At 49.5% G+C, this 23814-nt stretch overlaps 1 protein-coding gene across 1 annotated transcript in view; it reads right to left on the bottom strand.

Moving 5' to 3' along the window:
- The window catches only part of LOC117069257 (slit homolog 1 protein-like), a 130289-nt gene that overhangs the window by 99009 nt on the left and 7466 nt on the right, over positions 1-23814 (bottom strand). The window contains exons 2-4 of the mRNA XM_033187268.1: positions 9142-9213; positions 7704-7775; positions 2106-2177 (exon numbers count right to left, since the gene is read on the bottom strand). Coding sequence (XP_033043159.1) covers positions 2106-2177; positions 7704-7775; positions 9142-9213 — 216 coding nt within the window. The remainder of the gene's footprint in view (positions 1-2105; positions 2178-7703; positions 7776-9141; positions 9214-23814) is intronic.

Raw genomic sequence — 23814 nt, 5'->3', positions numbered from 1 at the left:
AAGGGACCCAAGGAGGCAAATCATGCCAGGAGAGCAAGGACAAAAGCTTGAAAGGTTAAGAGGATGTAGGAGGGGAAAAGAATTGCACAACTGAGACCGAGAGAAAAGACATTCAAGACGAATTTTTGCAGAAAGGCAGAGCTGTTATAACACTTGCAAGTCAGCAGAGAAAGAACAGTAGAGAGAAAACAGGAGCTGCTAGGGCCAAGGCAGGGCAAGGCCAGCTGCCTGCATGTGGCCAGCAACAGCATGGACCACATAGACCATGCATGGCCCACAGGTTCAACAGACATTACCATGAAGGCACCTGCTGGGAAGAATCTTCTGCCTTTCACAATGAAGTAGGGAAAAATTAAGCACCCACTGTGTATGCCTGGCACACAATGGATTGGGCAACCTATCAGTTACAGGAAAACTGGAGAAGGCCCAACTCAAGCCCAAGGGTGGTGACAAAGATCAGCAAAAGAGATCATCACTAAAGGTCACTGTGGAGTGGCCTCCAGGCCAGGAGGAGGAAGCAACAGGAAGTGATCAGAAAGACCATTCCAACAGACTAAAAATTAGAGTTCCATTGTAAAGATAAAAGCCTGGCCAGGCGCGGTGGCTCACACCTGTAATCCCAGCACTTTGGAAGGCTGAGGCAGGTGGATTGCTTGAGCCCAGGAGTTTGAGACCAGCCTGGGCAACATGGCAAAACCCTGTCTCTACAAAAAAATGTAAAAATTAGCCGGGCGTGGTAGTGCACACCTGGAATCCCAGCTACTCTGGAGGCTGAGGTGGGAGGATCGCTTGAGCCCAGAAGGTTGAGGCTGCAGTGAGACAAGATCGTGCAACTGTATTCAGCCTGGGTGACAGAGCAACATCTCATCTCAAAAATAAATAAAAGTTTGAAGGTAAGATCAACAACAAATTCTGGAGATCACTGGGCTTGGAGACAGGTCTAGAAATCATGGCAGAGGCAGAAAGAACTAGCTGTGTTTAATCAGAGGAAACAAAATCAAGCCCCCGACTCTAGGAGCCCATGGTCAGACCCCTTAGCACTCAGGTAACCCTAGGTTGCCACCTCCCACCCAACCCACACCCCTCAGTCTTCCCTACATTGCTTATTACCCCTTTCTCTACCTAGGTACTGACCCATAAGCTCCTTCAAGGACGAACCAGTAGTGCCGTGCCAGGCATGCAGAAGGCCCCGCCAGTGGTTCTTAAGGTTATTAACGACAATAATTAAGGGAACTAAAAAACCTCACAACTCAAAATTCAAAAATCTGACAGCTCTTCAAAAGCTAGGTAATTATAAAAAGCAAAGCTAAGAAAAATATAAGTTACTGGAGAGCAGATTTAGGGCCCAGAGTTAAAAATTTTCTAATTTACTTATTTGTCCAGTGATAGAGTTGATTGTTTGCGGAACTGTTGAGCTCCCCATCACTAGAAGTAGCCAAGCAAAGACTGCGGGACCATATGCTAAGGAGCTGAAGAAAAGATTCCTTAGATAATCTAAAAGGTCTTGTCCAACCCAATTCCCATAAAATGAAATATATGGTAGAAAAATTACAGACACATGTGGCAAATCATGGTGCAGCAGAATTAGCAACTATCCTTTAAACTTGAAAGAAGTACACTGACAGCAAATAAAAATACGACCATGGTTAATAACCTTACAGACCTCATGACCCTAAAAGGTAGAAAGAGCTGAAAACAGAAATAGGTTCAAGAAGGGCTTAGTTGAATGAGTAAATATTCAGCTCCAGGCTGGTTACCAAAGGCGCAGTGAGAGATGGGTAAGAATGAGCCCCTGTAAAGGCTGGCATCACCGTCCACAAGCGTGCCTGCTGGCAGAATACCCTTGTACCCACACCGTCAGTGGCAGCTCACAAATCTGGATGAACTGTGGGTTCTTCCAAGTGCTTGCGATGGAGAAATACCCTGCACAGCACCTTCCTACAGAAAGGGCCTGGCCTTTGATGCCCTGGACCATTCCTGCCAGGGGAGGAGCACAGGGTCAAGGTCATGGGAACATCCAGGCCCCACTGACCTAACACTGTGCCTCCCACAGGGTGAGAGACAAAACCACAGGGAGAACTTTCTGGCCACAGAACGTCACTCACAGTCTTGACAAAGCCTGGTTATTCTGGAACAGCAGTTCCGGTAACATGTGCAGCTGGTTTCGGTTCAGTCGCCTAAAAAAGAGAAGAAGAATTGGAAATTACCTAGACGGCCAGGAAATCCAAAGGACTTCTCAGAAAACACCAGGCGGATTCTGAAGCAGAAGGTCCAGCATTCAAAACCTAACAGGGTCCATGTGGCATCCCAGGGAAATTACCTTCTCTGGGCCTCAGTTCTTCATCTGTAAAGTGGAGATTCCACCCCCCAGCACGTGGGGAGGATAAGCATAGAGCGTCTGTGGAAGCCCCTCACCAGCACCTCTCCTTCCACTATTTCTTCCCATAGCCATCATAATCATCACTTCACATCTGCAAGCGCTGTGTGGTTTCTAAGGCACTGATTCCAATGCTATCTCCCTTTGTGAGTTGGAAACCTGACTATACTTGAAATGGGAGACATACCCTAATGGCCACACAGCCCTGATTTCATCCACATTTGGTTTAACAGAGGTTTCACTTTTTTTTATTGTTTGCTTTGGGTCTTTTTTCAAAATGAAAATAGCAGCCAGGAATGGTGGCTTACAACTGTAATCCCAGCACTTTGGGAGGCCGAGGAGGTCGGATCACCTGAGGTCAGGAGTTCAAGACCAGCCTGGCCAACATGGTGAAACCCCATCTCTACTAAAAATATAAAAATTAGCCGGGTGTGGTGGCGGGCACCTGTAATCCCAGCTACTCGGGATGCTGAGGCAGGAGAATCGCTTGAACTCAGGAGACAGAGGTTGCAGCGAGCCAAGATTGCGCCACTGCACTCCAGCCTGGACAACAGAGCAAAACTCTGTCTCAAAAAAAAAAAAAAGAAAACAGCTTTATTGATTATTTTTATCATTAATAAAAATGTATGCTCAGCCAGGCATGATGGTGTGCACCTGTAATCCCAGCAATTCGGGAGGCTGAGGTGGGAGAATCACTTGAACCAGGGAGGTGGAGGGTGCAGTAAGCTGAGATCTCGCCACTGCACTCCAGCCTGGGCAACAGAGTGAGACTCTGTTTCAAAAAGAAAAAAAAAAAAAAAGCATGTCAAATAGCTCCTGCCTGTAATCCCAACACCTGGGGAGGCTGAATGAGAGGACTGCTTGAGGCCAGGGGCTTCAGATTTGCATGAGTAACAAAGAGAAATAACAAAGAGAAACTTCATCTCTACAAAAAATACAAAAAAAGTAACTGGGAAAGTAGCCCAGGCCTGTAGCCCCAGGGGTGTCTGAGGGGTCTTAGGACCAAACCCCCATGGATACCAAGGGACAACTGTATGATAAGCCATCTCAGCCAAAAGCTTTCTTCCAGAGGGAAGGAGAAAACCTTAATTCCACGTAGCCAGCAGTAACTGGTCTGTGGTTACCTCCTAGAAGGTTGTCCTTTATCTAATATGTGAGAAAGGCCACTGCCACCACACTGGGCACTGCCATGTTCCCCATGGTACAGACAATTAAGTCAACTTTTGGAGACCCACTGGAAGTTTACTTTTAAGGGCAGGCTCCTAGGGAAACACTTCATTGCCTTGGGGGGAAAAAAACACCAATACAATCCTTAAAGCAACAGGAGTAGACATCAGATAGCTCCAAATTCTTTATCCTTGGTCCAGTAAATTAATCCTGTATTTACACTGACTCATAACCACTGGTTTGGTTTGGTTTTCCCCTCAAGCCTTTCTCATTTTTCTGACTTCTGCTTCTGAAAATTATTTAGGAGGAAAATGATTCAATGCCTAGCTTAAAATGGAAAATTAAAGGACACTAAAGAAGGGACTCCACATGGCGAGGGACATGAAGGTTACTGAGAATGATAACAGTAGTCGTGGCCACCGTCATAATCAGCCCTTTACTATGTGCCAGGCAAGGGGCAAACGCATTAGGGGCATGAGCTCATCACAGGCGGGAAAGCAGAGCATAAAGGTGGGCCTCTTTCTCCTGAAAGTGACAACAGCATTCATGCACTCACCCTGTGACTCCCAACAAACACCCCTCACAAAGGTTTCCTGCCACCACTTTGCCACGTGGCTTGGCTCTTCATAGGTACCCAAGATAGGTTTGCTGACTTTGTTGAGTTGCTCATCTTTGAAAGATGAGAGAATAGGGACACCGAGAGGTAAGTGACTCGCCCAAGTCATTACTGAATGGTAGATGTGGGATCCTGAAGCTTGCCTTTCTCTACTCCCCATCCTGGCTGCTCCCATGGTACGATCCTGGCCACTGTACGGTGCCAGGCCAGTTCCCAGGGTGACCGGGCACACTCCACTCCTCTCCAGCTGCAGACTCGCTGAGGCCACAAAGTCCTGATCCCTCACAGCCAGCTCAACTGCACACTGCTGCATCTACACTGGAGTTTGTAACTGCTCACAAGAACCAGTTATGTCCACTCCCAAACCTATTTATGCCAGAGGCACTTGTCATTCTAACTCTGTAATTTAATTACCTATTATATAAATGAATGAAATGCTAGTGGAAAAAGAGTCATCTCTATGAAAACTAAGTGGAATGCTTTAGAAAGATTCGATGAAAGGAAAGCTGATAATTAAACGGCTCTTGAATTAAGTAAAAGACGGTGGCGGAGGGGGGTGGGTGTCACTTTAAAAATCAGGAATACTCCCCCAGATTGCTCCCAAGGCCCTTTGGAAAATCTCACTCCACCTTCCAGAAACCAAAACCAAAAATCATAAACATGGTATATGTGTGTGGTTTAGGCGAGGCAAACAACACAGAAAGAACTCCAGTGTTTCACACCAAAGAGAAAGACTTTGGCCAAAAAAAAAAGAAGAGGGGTTAGTAAATGCACATTTCTATGTTTTAACATAAAATGAAATGTCTAAGATGTGTGTGGGGTTTTGTGGTTGTTGCTACTGTTTTTGAGACAGAATCTTGCTCTGTCACCCAGGCTGGACTGCAGCGGCATGATCTCGGCTCACCGCAACCTCCGCCTCCTGGGTTCAAGTGATTCTCCTGCCTGAGCCTCTGGAGTAGCTGGGATTACAGGCACATACCACTGTGCCTGGCTAATTTCCATATTTTTAGTACAGGCAGGGTTTCACCATGTTGGCCAGACTGGTCTCAAACTCCTGACCTCAAGTGATCCACCCCCGCTTGGCCTCCCAAAGTGCTGGGATTACAGGCATGAGCCACCGCGCCTGGCTGGTATGTGTGGTTTTTAATGACTGCACTTTAATCACCTTTTATGATTAACTGATGCAACACTGGTCTCCAACAACTCAGTGGGAGGCCACTGAACTGACCACTCCGGAAGGTGCCTGCAGGGCTGAAGCTGTCACTCACCCACTGGGGTCATGTCTCGACCCCCCAGACCCTTTCCCTCCTCCCCTCCTTCCCGGCACCGGCGGTGGAGCCAGGTTGGGTCAGGTCCAGATCAGCCCCTTATAGCCAGGTCATTAACATGTATTTTGTTCTAAGTCTTCTAAAGAAAACAAATGCAGCATTCGACATCTGGTCTAGCTGTGGGCTTCTTATCATTTCGTTTGAGGCCTGGATGTGGAACACAAAAGAAAGATCGCCTTGCTTTCTTCCAGGCTGTAGGAAGGCAACGAGGCAATCGTATTCTTTTCCTTTTATTTAATATCTTATTTTCTTTAATATAAAAATGAAAGGGCCGGGCACAGTGGATCAGGCCTGTAATCCCAGCACTTTGGGAGGCTGAGGCGGGCAGATCACCTGAGGTCAGGAGTTCAAGACCAGCCTGCCCAACATGGTAAAACCTACTAAAACAACAATTTTAGTTGGTTTTTTTGGTGGTTTTTTTTAGTTTTAGGCTCTACTAAAAATATAAAAAATTAGCCGGACATGGTGGCGGGCACCTGTAATCCCAGCTACTCAGGAGGCTGAGGTAGGAGAATAGCTTGAACCCGGGAGGCGGAGATTGCAGTGAGTCGAGATCGTGCCACTGCACTCTAGCCCGGGCAAGAAGAGTGAAACTCTGTCTCAAAAAAAAAAAAAAAAAGAAAGGTGCGGTGTCAGGTCATCTTCATTAAGAGCTCAGACTTTGAAGGCAAAATGATCTGGGTTCTAATCCCTTCTTCTGCACAACTGGGGACAAGTGACTTGATCTCTGTGTACCTCTCTTTCTCATCTGTGAAATACCACTTAGAGCAGTGTTGTTTTAAGGATTAAATGAGATAATATAAGGCAAAGAGCTGCCCCAGGTTCCTAGCATAGAGTGGTGGTAGCTATAATCATAATAATAAACTTGTCATAAGAAAATTCATTAAAAGAGAAAAACACAAAGAATAAAAATAAAGTTACCTATAATCCACCACTCACTATAATGAGAGTCAGTGGTTCCAGTTGTCTTCTTCCTCCTGTATTCTATCTACATGCAAATTGATTTTAGTAATACTATTGTCATTTTTTATCTTTTCCATTTAACATTATATTGCAAGCACATTCCCATGGCCTTAACTGTTCTTCAGAAATGTGATTTTATATCTTATGTATCCACTAGAATGAATTTCCAATTTTTTTCTATTGAAATAATGTGCAATGGCTGGGTGTGGTGGCTCATGCCTGTAATCCTAGCACTTTGGGAGGCTGAGGCAGGTGGATCACCCGAGGTCAGGAGTTCACGACCAGCCTCACCAACATGGTGAAACCCCATCTCTACTAAAAATACAAAAACAATTAGCCAGGCGTGGTGGCGTGCACCTGTATACCCAGCTACTCGGGAGGCTGAGGCAGGAGAATCATTTGAATCCGGGAGGTGGAGGTTGTGGTGAGCCGAGATCATGCCACTGCACTCCAGCCTGGTAGACACAGCAAGACTTGGTCTCAAAAATAAATAAATAAATAAATAACAAAGTGCAATTAATATCCTGATATATAATTTTTAGCCATGTCTCTGATTATTTCCTTAAAATAAAACAGACTTTCTGGTTCAAAGAGCATGAACTTTAGGACTCTTAACACCTACAGCCAGTCCACTTTCAGAAGGAAGCGATCGGCGACCACCGTGAATATGAGTGCCCATCCCCCACCTCACCCCACCATTTTTTTTTCATCGTTGCCAAACTGAAATGCAAAACTTGATCAAGACCCATTTTCAAACTTAAAAGCCCTATTCAGCAACAAACCATGTGAATCAGAACACGCCTCCACCTTCACATTTCTGGACTGTGGCCCTGTGTACCTAAGACACCAATCCCCCGGGGCTTCCCTGATGGGTCCGCTTGGCACACCACAGCTTCCTTTAAGGACACACAAATCAATGGACAGCAGTTATGTCAGGATGAGATGACAGGAAGAAATTTCACTTCCTCTGTATTATTATGTAAATTTTTGGCCTCACATATCTTCAGGGAAAAACAACAGGGACAGTTGCATGGAGAATGTGGGGTAGGGACCCACTCCAGGTTTCTCTGTGACCATGCCTTGTGACCACTTTCACAGCTGCAGCTGCTCCTGGCTCCATCCGCTGAAGGAGGCAGGCTGAGCGTGGGGTCCCCTCCCCTGAGTGCCCCTCATCCCTGGCAGCAGCTTGGCCTGCCAGTTCCCTCACGTGCCAGCCCCCCGCCCTCCTGGCCCGCACCCTGCCAGGACTCACAGCCGCTCCAGCTCCTTCATGTCATCAAAAGCCCCGCGTTCCACTGCTCCAATCTGGTTCTCCATCAGCTGCCTGGGGAAGCAAAGAGACAAGGACAGCTACAGGTGTGTGGGACAAGGGCTGCTAGCAACAGCTGGCACGACGGAGGGGCAGAGGCAACCTCTGCCAGGGCAGCATTGGCAAGGGAGTAAGACAGGAGCCATGCCCAAGCCTCAAACAGGCCTACGCGTGGGCTGAGCAGACCCAGTTTCCTTACACCTTTGCAAATTCGCCAACATGGGCTCCTCAGGGTTCCCAGCATCTTACCTCACTGCAAAATACACTTGCAACCCCCGACCCTCTGAAGTTGTCTGCCAGGGCAGAAGGCCGCGGGGCACCCAAGCACCATGTCTCCGCTCCAATCAGGCTCCAGGGAGCCAGGCCCAGCAGCAGGCAGCACAGGCTGGCTTGAGCTGCTGGCGCACGTGCCCTGGCCTCTTTGGGCCCTGAAGGCACATGTCCAAGGGACAGAACAGGGGGGACCGGCCAGTATCGGGAGAGGGGAGCCTGTGCCAACTGGGCAGAGCCCACACAGGCAGCAACACACTCTACAACTGGCAGACAACACCCTCTCTGCCTGTACCCCCACCCCGCCTGGCCCCATCTGCTGAAGACAAGAGTGGGGTGCCCACGCCAACTGAACCACCTGGCTCTGTGGAACTCTGCGTCCCCTTGCCGCCAACGTGCCCTGAAACCCAGAGCATCCGGCTGGTGGGGCAGCATTTTTCACCAACAGATTGACTGTTGCCTGATAACTTTTGAGATAGTCAAGTATGTTTTTCCCACTGCATCTGTCCCTCTCCACCCGCAAGCAGGTGGCTTGCGTGCCCCTGCATGGGCCTCAGATGACGTTGGGGGCAGGGCAGGGGGTGAAACGCCACCAGACACTTCTCTTTCTCTGCCTTGTTTCCAAAAGCCTGAAGTATGAGAGGCTCCCTCTGGAGGCCTGGGGGCAGAGGGGAGGGGAATCCCTGGACAGAGCCTGGGCTTCCCCAGACTCAGAAGGGGCACACCCAGAGCCTGGGAAGGGGCACAGGTCAGGGGGCTCTGGAGCAGATCGCTGCCCAGCGGCTTGTCAGCTCTGACCTCAGAGACGATTGGTCATGAGGTCCCTGCTCCTCCAAAGACCCTCAGAACTGCGGAGGCAGGAGTTCTGAAAGAACTGAGGTCCTAGGATCCCTGCACTACCCTGAGAGCACAGGACGTCAGATCTTATGACGAGTTAAGACTCAAGACTCAACATCACCCCATCCGACACCCCTCAGGATGTCTTGCCAAGACCGACTCCACAGTGGAGGGGCCCAGCCAGTCCACCACCCTACCACCCACAGCCAGGGCCCTGCCCAGGACCACAGTGGCATTGCTGGGGGCGGGGTGGGAGGGAGCACCCCATACTCACAGCACCCGCAGCTGCTTGAGCCCCACAAAGTCATTCTTATGGATCCGAGTGATGTTGTTGCCATTGAGTTCCCTGGAGGAAGAAGGAGAGAAGGAAGCAGTGAGGTGAGCAGGGTGAGCCCCCAGGCCAGGGGCTTTGCTCCAGGTGCCCTCCCCGCTGGATCAGCCAGTCATCTCATCACTGGGGCTGGAGGCTTCTGTGAGTTGAGTCTGTGTCAAGGCCCAACAAGCTGGGCCCTCTTTGCAGCTGACATCCAACCCACTGGAACTGCAGGGCACAGGGTGCACCACTGCGAGTGCTGTGGAAACCGAAAACGTGGTTTCTGCCCACTAATGCAGCTCAGTCTAGTTGGAGAGATGAGCCATTCACCCAGGGAAGAATGTGGAAACTAGTCAAGGAGAGAGGCTATTCAGGTAGAATCCTCGCTGAGCCTCAGTTTCCTTATCTATAAAATGGGGACGACAACTGTGTCTAACTTATAGGGTCAGCTCAGGGTATAAGCAAGTAAAGGGCATGGCCTGCGCTTGCAAAGGGCCCCATGGGGACACCAGTGTTATCGTCTTGTGGCACTGGCTCCTGCGAGCTGTCCGTATTCTGAGCAAGAGAGAGCACCGAGGGCCATGCAATTTTAAAGGACTTAGGAAACGGGACTCAAGCTGAGGCTCCAAGACAAGGAAGAACTGCACACGACCGGGAGGGAGCAGACGTGCCTCGAGGACCACACTGCATCAGGCCTGGAGTAGCTGAGGGGTGAAGGGGGCAGCAGACAGCCAGAGAGTTGGAAGCTGTGAGAAGCAGGGCTGGGGGAAGGCGGGCCAGATCACAGAAGGCTGGAGAGAGCAAGCAGAGAAGAAACCGAGGGCCAGCGGAGGCTCTGGGTCAGGGGGATGGCAGGCCTGCCAGGAGGCCAGTCCTGCAGCAGTGAGCAGGAGGGTGGCCAGGAAGGGAGGCCACCCCCACCATCTGGGTCCTGGGGCCAGGCCTACGGCTCCTCCTCTCACCCCATGCCGGGCTGCCGGGCCCCTTCTTCCTTCCAAGGCCACCTTGGACCCACCTGAAGAGCTGTCTGCGCCCCCCCCCAGCCTCACTCAGCCTCACCAAGGCAGGCCATTCCAGGAGTGAGGCTCTCCCTACCCCAGAAAGCTCCCCCACTGAGCCCCCCACAGCAGAATCTCCCTCAGGCCTCACTCCTGCTGTCCCCTCTGCCATCTATCTCCCTGGGGCAGCTCCCGCTTGCCTCCACCTCTTCCTCAACACTGTCATGCTCACACATTCTCACGCGCAGGCGCACACACACGCCCCATGTTCACCTACAGCCCAGTCTTCTCACTTAGCCAACTTTAGTCAAAAGTTCTAGGTATGGCCAAGAGCTCAACCCAAGTCCAAGCTACTTTGAGAAACAAAGTCCCTGTCCTCCAGGTGTTTAGAAAGTGTCTGGTCTGGCCGGGTACAGCGGCTCACACTTGTAATCCCAGGACTTTGGGAGGCTGAGGCAGGCGGATCACCTGAGGTCAGGAGTTCAAGACCAGCCTGGCCAACATGGTGAAACCCCATCTCTACTAAAAATACAAAAAAATTAGTCGGGCATGGTGGCGGGCACCTGTAATCCCAGCTACTCAGGAGGCTGAGGCAGAAGAATCGCTTGAACGCGGGAGGTGGAGGTTGAAGTGAGCCAGGACCGCGCCATTGCACTCCAGCCTGGGCAACAAGAACGAAACTCCATTTCAAAAAAGAAAGAAAGAAAGAAAGTGTTTGGTCTGGGTGATGTTCTAGGGTTGCTTCCACTAAGATCAACAACACGTGGATTCCTTTTCTGCATCATCTAGGAACTGGCGTTAAGCACCATGCAGAAAAGTAGTAACTGTGCACCTCTTACAGATGAGAGTGGCTCTAAGAGGCTAGGTGCCTTCCCAAGGTCACCTGCTAGTCATTGACGGAACAGAAATCTGAACCCATGGCCATCTGACCCGCAGGCCAGGCTTTTTCTACCAGGTCAGGCTGTCTCAACATTAAACGCATCCTCTCGCTGCCCGTCCCGTGGGCCTGGCTCCTGATCCTCAGAAGCAGCTGCAAAAACTCATTCCCTTCTCCTCATCACTTTCCTAACAGGATCTCTCAGAGGGGCCTGAGGCCTTCCCAAGCTAACACAAGCTATTGGTGAGAGCCCCTGACAGAGCCGCCTCCCCACCCTAAACGCTGCAGGGACACCTTCTCCAAATGAGATGGCTCTGCTCAATGTAAAGGTCATTTTTCAATGAACTAAATATTATTTCCTGAAACAGCCACTTTGAGCCTCACTGTGTTGCACCCCAACCTGCTCGCTCTGCACCCTGGCCTTTCTTCAAACACTGAGAATGTCATCATGAAGCTCTTTAAAAGTGGTTCTCTTCCCAAGCAGGGCTGGTTTTCTTTGGGCTGAAATGTTTATCCCCAAACCTAAAACCAAAAGGCATTTTTGGTTGTTGTTTTTCTATTATAAAAATATGTCAGCATTGATTATAAGAGGAAAAATCTTAAACAAGTGAAATGGACATTAGTAGAGCATTGCTTGGTTGAATTCAGCACAGCTGCGAAACTGCCATCTGTCATGCAGCCATTTAAAATGGCACAGATCTGCTTGTCTTGACAAAGAAAGTTGTGCATGACACAGAACATGGGAAAAGGTCATAAGGCAACCCTTTTCTAAGAACCTGCTTGATATGGTTTGGCTGTTTCCCCACCCAAATCTCATCTTGAATTGTAGCTCCCATAATCCCCATGTGTCATAGGAGGGACCCGGTGGGAGGTAATTGAATCGTCTGAGCAGGTCTTTCCCGTGCTGTTCTCGTGATAGTGAATAAGTCTCATAAGATCTGATGGTTTTATAAAGGACCGTTCTCCTGCACTTCTCCTTGCTCCCACCATGTGAAGAAGGATGTGTTTGCTTCCCCTTCCACCATGATTGTAAGTTTCCTGAGGCCTCCCTAGCCATGTGGAACTGTGAGTCAATTCAACCTCTATCCTTTATGAATTACCCAGTCTCAGCTATGTCTTTATTAGCAGTGTGAGAATGGACTAACACACTGCTTATGTAGAAACAGACACACACACACGAATACAGAATGTGCTGGGGGCTGTGTGCCACATAGTAATAGCTGTCACCACTAAGTGGTAGGACTCAAGGTGACCTCAGTTTCTTTTTTATACTTTTCTGCAGTGTTTTCATTTTTTAAAGACATCTGTTTTTATAAACAAACATAATATGCAACATATAATATCCATAATAGCCAACATATAAATAAAAGTTATTGCATATAAAAATAAGAGTGCTGGCCGGGCGCGGTGGCTCAAGCTTGTAATCCCAGCACTTTGGGAGGCTGAGACGGGCGGATCACGAGGTCAGGAGATTGAGACCATCCTGGCTAACACGGTGAAACCCCGTCTCTACTAAAAATACAGAAAACGAGCCGGGCGAGGTGGCGGGCGCCTGTAGTCCCAGCTACTCGGGAGGCTGAGGCAGGAGAATGGCGTAAACCCGGGGGGCAGAGCTTGCAGTGAGCTGAGATCCAGCCACTGCACTCCAGCCCAGGCGACAGAGCTAGACTCCATCTCAAAAAAAAAAAAAGAAAAAGAAGAGTGCTATGCACATTACTGAATATTTTTCCATTTCCAAAACAAAGAAAAAAATGAAAGTCATACATAATCCCATCACTAAGAAATAACTCCTTTTAATGTTCTGAAATATTTGCCCTCAAGCCTGTTTTTGTTGGAAACTATTTTTATATACTTAAGATAATTCAACAAATGTTTACAGAAGACTTACTATGTGCAAAGTGTTTTGCAAGGTTCTGAAGAGGATGAATGAGACATAAATGTTACCCCCTCCTTCTACAATATCATACACGGTGTATTTTCCACCTAAGATTCCGATCGGCCATGAAGTGTCCCTTCATTTGGATATACCAAGTTACTGGACCACTCTCTCCCTGATTCCCTGTGACTGGTATCCCTGGGCTGCTTAGATATTGTCCAATTATAAACAATATTGCATAAAGGTTGATGAGCATTTGGGAGGAATACATTCCTGTAAATGCAATTACTTGGTCAAAATCATGAAAAATCTGATGAATTTTACATGTCATTCATCACTCATTCCTTTTCATGGCAACTAAAGCAATTGACTATGATAATTATTCCCACAGATGGCAAAATTGAGGCAAAGACAAACACTGACTTATCTGAACAAGGCGGCACCTAAAATGGAACTCAAGAATCCCTGAGGATGGAATTCCCACTAAGGCAGGGCAGAGGTGGAGAGGACATTCTGATGACACCCCACATTAGCACACCTCTCTTCTTACCCTTTTGTACCAGCCCCCACAGTGCAGGTGCAGAGGTGCATTCCTTAGTCCCACTCCTGTTTCTCACTTCCTACACCCCACTCCACACAAGACCTAAGACAAGCAGCGAGAAAAAGACAACGGCACAGACAGCAAGGCAAGCACAGCCTCTCCCTTGGGGACCCTGCTTCTGGGCCAGAATGTCAAAAGAGGCCCAAGCCCACCCCAGCCTGCCCCCATCAGCCTTGCTGTCTAATGCAGAGCTTAATGCCTTCTCTCAGGGGAGAGCCCCTCACCCCAGCCCACAGCCTGAGAGCTCTCACTAAGCTCCCAGGTCTGACGGCTGCTGCCTAAGGAGGCATTATTGCCACTTAGGCTGAGAAAGTGACCTCCACTGGGTAGCCCATCCTCTCTCCCACCAGGATCAAGTTCACAACCTAAGCCAGCCACTTCCCCTCATCAAAGGCTGCTAGAATTAGAATTTTCCTACCGCATCTAATTCCTCCAATGGGAGGTCCTCAATGTTGCCACAGAATCCCCTCCCCCAGCAAGCTGCCAGGGGAGACTGGGAGATGCTGCTAGGACCTTAAGCCCAGGGCAGCCAGAGCAGCTGGTGGAGTGGGCCCACCCGGGCAGGTCCCAGCCTCAAGTCTCAGGAAGATCCCAAGATCCAGAGCCCACCTGCGCTCCCTGAGGTTTTGCCACTAGAGCCCACACCTGCCACTTCTTCCTGGGCACCAACTATGTGCAGGTTCCAGGCCTGACCCTAAGCATGCTTCATCTCATTTCACTCTCATTTCACAACCTGTAACAGGAGTCATATGCTCTCCAACTTGCTGAGGAGGAAACTGAGGCACAGATGCATGAAGCAACTTGCACGGTGCTACACGGCTAATAAGTGGTGGGGCAGGATCAGACCCCAGCCAGTGTGATTCCACGTTCTGTCTCCTACGTCACAAGTCCTCATGTTGCTGGACTCTCCCTCTGTCCCCTCATCCCATGCCCTCACCTCGAGTGGCCATGCCTTGGACAGAGCTGAAGAACAAAACTTGAGGGCTTTGTAGAGGACACAGCTGCACTGGGGCTCCGTAACGAAACCATGTGCTCTGCCCACACAACAATTTCGGGGGCTCCCCCGCCAGTCTGAGCTAAGTGTTCTTAGTCGCCAAGAGTGTGGGCTCTGGAGCCAGACCATCCGGCTTCAAATTCCTGCTCCACCATTACACTGGCTGTGTGACCTTGGGCACGTAAGTTAGCTTTTCTATGCCTCAGTTTCCCGATTTATAAAATGAGGATGATGGTAAGACCCACCACTTGGAGATGTGGTGAGGTTTAAATGTCTTGATATTTCTAAAACACAAGAATAATGCCCGGCACACAATTCGTGCTCTCTACAGCAGTATTACCTGCTGCGATTATCTTTACTACTGCCACTGTTGTGACTTTCCTCTAGGACTATGGCTCCACCAGGAGGTGGCGTCCCCTGGCTCAGCTCCAGCCGGTGCTGGACTGGCAGGGCCAAGTTGAACTGGGAGGAGTCACTCACTTCCCTGCAGGACCCAGGAAGCTGAAGACTAGGGAAGACACCCTAAGATGGTTCTCCCTCTTCCAAAAGTCATGAGTTTACACCCACCCTTCTCCCCAAGGAGGAAAAATGCTCCAGTGGCAAATGGCCCTGATTTCCCTCCATTCCTGTGTGGTCATAACCTAAAAGGAAAACCTCGGTGGCAAAAGATTTTGGAGAAAATCCTCCGAAGCAAAGTTACCAAGGAAAAAACAAAAACACACAAGGATGTCTTGAATCCTCTCAGGAAACAAGAATTTGATCCCCAGTCTCTGGGTATTTGTGAGGAACCAAAAGAAACCTTGGGATTTCCTGGGGCTGCAGGAATAAACTCCCTAGGCCCCTCACGGGCTGTTCTGGGGGCTCCTGGCGCCAGCTTCACAATTTCTCACCCTGGAGCTCCAGCCACTCCTGTTACCTCAGGGACTAGAACGTTCCTTCCTCATCACAGCCTGTGGTGGATGGAGAGGCTCACCCTTCCTGCAGGGTCTCAAAAAAAAAAAAAAAAAAAAAAAAAAACAAGAAAGAAAGAAAGAAACCATGCATGCTATCACCGAATAAGACAAGCCTGCTTGGGAACGGTACACCCAGCTCTTTGCTTTGAAATCTTACCCTGGCCAAGGCTGCGGCGCTGAGAGTCTACAGAGTCAGACAGAGAGAACGGAGGAAAGAAAGAAATTCCCTCCCCAGCCACTGCCCAGACAGCAGTAAAGGGGCCCACAGAGGCCTAACACCCCAATCTGCAGGCTGGCCCATGCGCATTTCCCCCATCCCACCCGCCAGCTTCAACACCCGCCCCATGCCTCTATCCTCGAGCCTGAGCCCTGCAGCGCCGCCTCACAGGCTCCCCACGTTCACCTTGGCCCCCCTCCAATCTGCTCTCCAAGCCACAGCCAGAGTGGTCTTTTCAAGATGCAAATCTGATCATGTCACTCCGCACTTAAAGCCTTCAATGGATCTCCATTGCTCTTGGAATCAAGACAAATCTCCTTAGTGGCCGGGTGCGGTGGCTCATGTCTGTAATCCCAGGACTTAGGGAGGCTGAGGCAAGTGGATCACCTGAGGTCAGGAGTTAGAGACCAGCCTGGCCAACGTGGCGAAAACTGTCTCTACTAAAAATACAAAAATTAGCAGGGTGTGGTGGCAGGTGCCTGTAATCCCAGCTACTTGGGAGGCTGAGGCAGGAAAATCGCTTGAACCCAGGAGGCGGAGGTTGCAGTGAGCCAAGATTGTGCCACTGCACTCCAGCCTAGGTGACAGGGCAAAACTCCATCTTACAAAAAAAAAAAAAAAAAATCTCCTTACAGTGAACTACAAGCTCCTGAGTGGTCTGTTCTGTGTCCACCAACCCAGCCTGCCCCATGTTCCTTCTGACTTGCTACTTCCTCTGCCTGGAATGCTCCTTCCTTCCTCTTTGCCTATGAACTCCAATTGGCAAACCTTCCTATCACAGGCCCACAGAGCGCCCTGACCCTCTCCTTTGTAGCACAAATCAGAGCCAATTGCTTTTTTTTTTTTTTTTTTTTTTGAGATAGAGTCTTGCTCTGTCACCCAGGCCAAAGTGCAGTGGTGCAATCTCAGCTCAGTGCAACCTCCACCTCCCAGGTTGAAGCTATTGTCAGGCACCCACCACCATATCCAGCTAAATTTTTTTGCATTTTTAGTAGAGGCAGGGTTTCACCATGTTGTCCAGGCTGGTCTCCAACTCCTGACCTCAAGTGATCCAACTGCCTCAGCCTCCCAAAGTGCTGGGATTACAAGCGTGAGCCACCTCCCCCAGTCAGAGTCAATTTATACTGATTTGGAGGATTCCCTGACTGATGTCCCAGCCTCCACATGAGATTAGAAGCAACCTGGGGACACAGACTGTGTTTTATTGCTATTGTACACCCAGGGTGCAACACAGAACATGGCACATGATAGATGTTTCAATAAGTATTTCTTGAATACAGGAAAGAATTTGCATTAAAATTGACATTTTAAATAGCATTAGTTGAGTGGGTTTTCCATGTTTCTTTGTCTCCCTACTCCAAAAATAAACACACACACATTAAGAAGTGCTCTCCCCAGCCAGGCATGATGGCTCACTCCTATAATCCCAGTGCTTTGGGACGCCAAGAGGGGAGAATTGCTTGAGATCATCCTGGGCAACATAGCAAGACCCCATCTCTACAAAGAAAGTTTTATTTTAATTAACCAGGCATGGTCATCTCAGCTACTTGGGAGGCTGAGGTAGGAGGATCACTTGAGCCCAGGAGGTTGAGGCTGCAATGAGCTATGATTGCACCACTATACTACAGCCTGGGCAAGACACCAAGAACCCTGTTAAAAGAAAAAGAAAAAAAGAAAGAGAGAGAGAGAGAGAAAGGAGGGAGGGAGACGGAGAGAGAGAGACAGAAATTTAGAAAGAGAGAAAAAGAAACATTCTCCCCAAATGGACATCACCCCAAAAAAGCTCCACGCAGAGGATGCTCCCATGTTACCAACAACCTCCTCTCTTCCAGGTCTTTCCATTCTCATAAGTGAGCCCAATATGAGCAAGGAAATCGCATCCTTAGGGTCCAAGCTGCTAAGGGAGACAGCTGGGTGATTCCAGACACCCTCAGGAGGAAAGAGGAAAGGACAGGTTGTCTTCCTCCTGCTCGGGGGTGGTCTCAGTCTTCAGGAGAGCCAGGGTAGCCGGTGGAATGGGGCAGGTCCCTTCCACAGGGCAGCACTGGCCTGGCTGCTTCATAAACATGAGCTCCAAGTACTTCTTACAACATCCCTTGGAAGTAGGCATCTTTCACATCACCTTACAAATGAGGAAATGGAGCCTACAGGCTGAGTGTCAGAGCTGGGAAGCCAATCCAAGTGGTTCAGTGTTTGGGCCAAATAACTCAGGCCTTGAAGGCACAGGCCTGGGCTGGAATCCCAGCTCCACCCTTTTTTTTTTTTTTTTTTTAACACAGGGTCTCACTCTGTAGCCCAGGCTAGAGAGCAGGGGCATGATCACAGCTCACTGTAGCCTTGACCTCCCAGGCTCAAGTGGGGGTAATGAGGATCTGAGCAAAGCCAGCATTGGCCTCAAGCAGTGGTGAGGCAGGAGGGCCTGAGGCCCCAGCGGGTACAGTCTGGGGTTTCCAGGAATTGAGGTTGATGGGGAAGGAGGGGGTCACAGAGGGATCCCTGAGCACAGCTGCAAGCCTTGGCAGGTATTGGAAGACTCTGAAGTCCTGGAGGCCTGAGCCCAGAAGGGCAGAGTGAGCCCAAGGAAAGGGTAGCTGTGGCTCCCGAAGGGCAAAGGCCTCTGGCCAGCCTGCCTTGGCCTACGGGGTAGAAGAATAATTATTCCTCAGCCCTTTAATAGGAAAATACTAGCCCCCCAGCTGCAGGGCTTCCACTCTGCTCCCCCGTTCCCTTCAATATCAGCGCTTCCTTCTGGCCTGGAGCAGCCTAGAGCTCAGCAAGCTCTTCCCCTGCCCCCAGCACATGCACCAGGCTCCCTGTCCGAACAGCCTTCAGGCCTCCAGTCAAATGCCCTCCTCTAAACCAGCTTGTCCAGGTGCCCACTTATCTCCTCTGGAGCTCGGACAGCCATCGGAGTTGCAGGTCAATAGGAAGTCCTTTGTCTAAGGCCAGTTTCCCAGCTACCTGTAAGGGGAGAGGCCGCAGCTGGTTTGCTCACTGCTGTATCCCCGGCACCTATGAGGATACCTGGCACATAGTAGGTGCTCACTGAATACAGGCTGCCAGAACAACCCTGCCCACTAAGCCCAGGGGCTGCTGGCATACCATGGTCGAGGCCTTGCACGCACTCCCGAGCCAGCTGGGCCTTCCCCACATCCTCAGGCCTCAGTAGGTGAGAAGCCAGGGCTCCCAGCATCCCAGTCCTCCAACCCACCAGTCTGAGCCACAGCCAGACACCAACTCCAGGCTGGGACCTCTGATATGTGACATGTGATCAGTGGGAAAGCCCCAAGGAGGAGGAGGCAGGGACCCCATGCCAGGGCCCATTTGCTACTGATCCACTCCACCCTTGCGCCTGGGCTCCTGGGGACTGATCTTGTTTCCTTGGCTGGAGAAACAGCAATTGCTACAGTAGTATCCCAACCAAGTCAGCTCATTTAAGCCTCACAGTGGTACCTGGCTCAGAGGCTCCTTATCAGTCTTGACTGACAGATGAGGGCACTGAGGCTTAAAGAGTTTAGATGACCTGTTTCAGGTCACCCAGCTGGTTGAGGAGCAGGACTTGAGCTCTGGCACATCTGACCCCAGGACCCAGCTCTTTAAAAAAAAAAAAAAAAATTAGTTGTTAATTGTGGTAAAAATATACATAATATAAAATCTACCATCTTAATCTTTTTTTTTTTTTTTTGAGACGGAGTCTCGCTCTGTCACCCAGGCTGGAGTGCTGTGGCCGGATCTCAGCTCACTGCAAGCTCCGCCTCCCAGGTTCACGCCATTCTCCTGCCTCAGCCTCCCGGGTAGCTGGGACTACAGGCGCCGCCACCTCGCCCGGCTAGTTTTTTTTTTTTGTAGTTTTTTTAAGTGGAGACGGGGTTTCACCGTGTTAGCCAGGATGGTCTCGATCTCCTGACCTCGTGATCCGCCCGTCTCGGCCTCCCAAAGTGCTGGGATTACAGGCTTGAGCCACCGCGCCCGGCCCATCTTAATCATTTTTAAGTGCAGAGTTAGCTCTGTAGTATACTGTACTACTTTAAAATATATATATTCAGACTGTTGTGCAAACCAATCTCCAGAACTTTTTCACCTGCAAAGTGCAACTCTACGCTACAGAGCTCCCCCATTCTCCGCCAGTCCCTGGCAACTGCCCTTCTGCCTTCTGTCTCTGAATGTGACTCCTCTGGGTACCTCAGATACGTGAGATCATAGTGTTTGTCGTTTTATGACTCGCTTTTTCACCCAGCACAATGTCCTCAAGGTTCATCCATGTTGTAGCATGTGTCAGCATGTCCTTTTTTAAGGCTGAATCATATTCTATTCTATATAGAGAGACCACATTTGGTTTATCCCTTCATCTGTTGGTGGACATGTGGCTTGCTTCCTTGTTTTAGCTATCGCAAATAATGCCGCTTTGAATACGGGTGTACACATACCTCTTTGAGACTCTGCATTCAGTTCTTTTGGGTATTTACTTGGAAGTGAAATTGCTGGGTCATATGGTGATTCGATTGTTAATTGTTGAGGAATCACCATGCGGTTTTCCACAGGAGCTGCACCATTTCACATTCCCACCAACAGTGTGCGCATCCTTGTCAACACTTATTTTCTGTTTTTTTGACAGTCCCAACCCTAGCGGGTGTGAGGTAGTCAGGGCCCAGCTCCTAATCCCAACTCCATGGGATTCTGTCCTGAGGCCCAAAGTGCACCCCAATCCCTTCACTTCTGAGGCCCCGCCTTGCTCTTGCCAATCCCCTTCCCAGGTCTGCAGCCTACCCCCAAACCACAGCCCTGCAGCCAGGGCTCCACTGACAGCCCCTAGGCCTCCATGCTCTCTATCCATGCAGGCCCCTGGGAGGCCATCCACCACTGACCTCCTCCTGCACCACCACCTCCCTGAATCTGCCCAACTCTGCTCACCATTCTCCACCCCAGACCAGACACCTTGCTCCCTATACCAGCCTGCAACCTGGGTCCACCCAGCAAACATGTGCGGGCAGGAATCAATCATGGCCAATCTGCCTTTACAGCCCCAGCGCTCAGCTGGCAGGTGTTTTATAGATACTGAATGAATATCTGGCAAATAATGAAGAAATGAGTGAATGAAGTCAGGCCTCATTAAGACTACAGAGCAGAAGCCAAATTTAAAAACTAAACACAGGCACGTCTCAGAGCCTCAAGACTCAGGGAATCTCAGCTTACCACTTACCGGCCAGCTGTTCAACCCTGGGCAGATGGCTCCACCTCTCTGAACCTTCTTCTCATCTGCAAAGCAGAGGTGAGTAATACCTTCCTCCCAGGAGTGTTATGAGGAGTAAAAGAGGGAACTCTGGTAAAGCAGCTCATTTGAGGCCAGCGAGAGGGAGGGGCTCTAAGCCACGACCACGACAACAGCCACCATCAAAATTCCCTTTCACCTCTCTCTGCTTCTGTCCTTCTCTGGCCCATCACCAGCCCTCCCCCTTCCCGCATTCCCCAAGACCCCTGGCTCCCTCCTTCCCTCTCCAAGAGACTCCAGTCCACCTGCCTCTATGCTGCAAGCAACTCTCTCCTGAGCCTGCTCTCCTTCAGAGTTCCCATGCCTGTCTTCTCCTCTGCAAACTTCCTTACCACCTACTCGCTGCCGGCCATCTGCCTCCTGCCTTCTGCTTCTCCCAGGAAACTGCTCTGCCCACTTTACCAGTGACCTCTGATCTCATGTTCCAGAAGCTTTCCTTGGACCTCCTCCTCAGACAGACTGAATGCTCTCCACGCTGCTAACCCTCCTCCTCTTCGCCAGACTCCTTCTTTGGCCTTTGCAATAACCACTCGGCCCAGGTTCAAATCCACAAACGTGTAGCCAGTGCTCCCCACTGTCGAACACAGGACAGGAGTTCCTCCCGCCTCTCCACCATCTCTTCCCTCAACACCTTCCCTTCCTCCTGCCCTCTAACGTGGGTGGGAGCTAATGTGTGTAAGTCCTCGAAGGATGTGCTTTCTTCTCCAGGAAACCCCAGCACCAAGCAGTGTTTCTTAAACTGTGTCCTGGGCACTCCAGAATCCAAATCACCGGAACTGCCTTGCTGAAGATCTACAGAGCCAGCACCTCTAGGATGGGCCGGGAATCTGCATTTTGTGCCAGCCTCCCAGGAGATCCTTACTCCTACCAAAGTTTCTGTTCCACTGCCTTCATAGGTTGAAGCACTTCCCCTGAGGCTCCCCCGATCTCTCTCTCCAGCCTGAATACTCTCCAGAGTAACCTTCCCCATCATGACCTCTGGGGCCATCTTTTTCATGTAGATTTTTAGTGGCAATTCAAAGAAAACAGGCAAAAGCCAAATTCACAACTTCTCCTCCAGGATCAGTCAGCCTTTTCCAACTTTATTCCAGTCCCAAGATCACTCTCTCAGGCTCGAGCCTCAGAGTCCACCATGCCGTTCCCACTTACTCTCTCTGCTCTCTCTGCCTTGATCCAGACTCACTTCCCCTCGTATCTTGGCCTCTGCAATAGCTTTGAACTCTATGACTGTAGTAGATTCCTATGACAAATTACCATACACTAGTGGCTGAAAGTAACACAAATGTATTATCTTTCAGTTCTGGAAGTCAGAAGTCCAAAATCAGTCTAACCATGTCAAAGTCAAGGTGGTGGCAGGACATTAACAGCGGATTGGATAAAGAAAATGTGGGCTGCGCGTGGTGGCTCACACCTGTAATCCTAGCACTTTGGGAGGCCAAGGTGGGCAGATCACAAGGTCAGGAGATCGAGACCATCCTGGCTAACACGCTGAAACCCCGTCTCTACTAAAAATACACAAAATCAGCCGGGCATGGTGGCGGGGGCCTGTAGTCCCAGCTACTCAGGAGGCTGAGGCCGGAGAATGGCGTGAACCTGAGAGGCGGAGCTTGCAGTGAGCCGAGATCACGCCACTGCACTCCAGCCTGGGTGACAGAGCGAGACTCCGTCTCAAAAAAAAAAAAGAAAGAAAGAAAATGTGGTACATATACACTACACAGTACTACGAAACCATAAAAAAGAAGGAAAGCAGGCCTGGTGCAGTGGCTCAAGCCTGTAATCCCAACACTTTGGAAGGCCAAGGTGGGTGGATCACCTGAGGTCAGGAGTTTGAGACCAGCCTAACCAACATGGTGAAACCTCGTCTCTACTAAAAATACACAAATTAGCCAGGCACGGTGGTGGGTGCCTGTAATCCTGGCTACTCAGGAGGCTGAGGCAGGAGAATTGCTTGAACCCGGGAGGTAGAAGTTGCAGTGAGTCAAGATTGTGCCACTGCACTCCAGCCTGGGCAACAGAGCAAAAACTCCATCTCAAAAAATAAAAAAAACAAAACAGATGAGGGAGAAGGGAAAGTTCTTTCTTACCGTAGAAAGTCAACTAATAGAGAACAAATGATGGAGTTGAAAATCATCATGAATGCTAAAACTAGGGGGATGAAAACTTGATGAGAAACAGAATGTGCACCTAGCTTCAAACAATCCCCCAACAAATTACCTGTTAATACCAAAGAAGAAAACAACAGCCTCTCAGCAGAGAAGCCTGGCAGACATCAACTTATCAAGTGATTAAAGACAAAATCACCAATACTGGCACAAACCGACATCACCCGCCTTCTGACATGGTGCACCAGGAAGGACACGGAGTCATTATTTGGCATTCCCAGTAAAAATGCGTAACCCAAATGTAACCGTGAGGAAAGATCAAATGAAGCCAAACTGAGGAGCATTCTGCAAAATAATCAGCCTGCATATATCAATAATGTCAAAGTCAAGAAAAACAAAGAAAGGCTGAGGAACTCTTCCAAATTAAGGGACACTAAAGACCATGACCATTAAATGCCATGTGTGATTCTGGCAGGATTGTGGACCTGGGAAAAAACAGCCATGAAAGACATTATCCGGGCAATTGATAAAAACTGAATGTGAATTCTGGAGTATAGTTTTGCACCGATATTTAATTTTCTGATGTTGATAGCCTTATTGTTCTTAGAAAACACCCACCAAGTATTTAAAGGAAAAAAGTTACAATGTCTCCAAGCTATTATTATTATTATTATTTTTTTTTTTTTTGAGACGGAGTCTCGCTCTGTTGCTCAGGCTGGAGTGCAGTGGCGCGATCTCAGCTCACTG

This window comes from Trachypithecus francoisi, unplaced genomic scaffold (assembly GCF_009764315.1).
Source record: "Trachypithecus francoisi isolate TF-2019V2 unplaced genomic scaffold, Tfra_2.0 Contig01579, whole genome shotgun sequence".
Lineage (NCBI taxonomy): Eukaryota > Metazoa > Chordata > Mammalia > Primates > Cercopithecidae > Trachypithecus > Trachypithecus francoisi.
The sequence above is the reverse complement of the archived record's forward strand: the minus strand, read 5'-3'. Positions and strand labels throughout refer to the sequence as shown.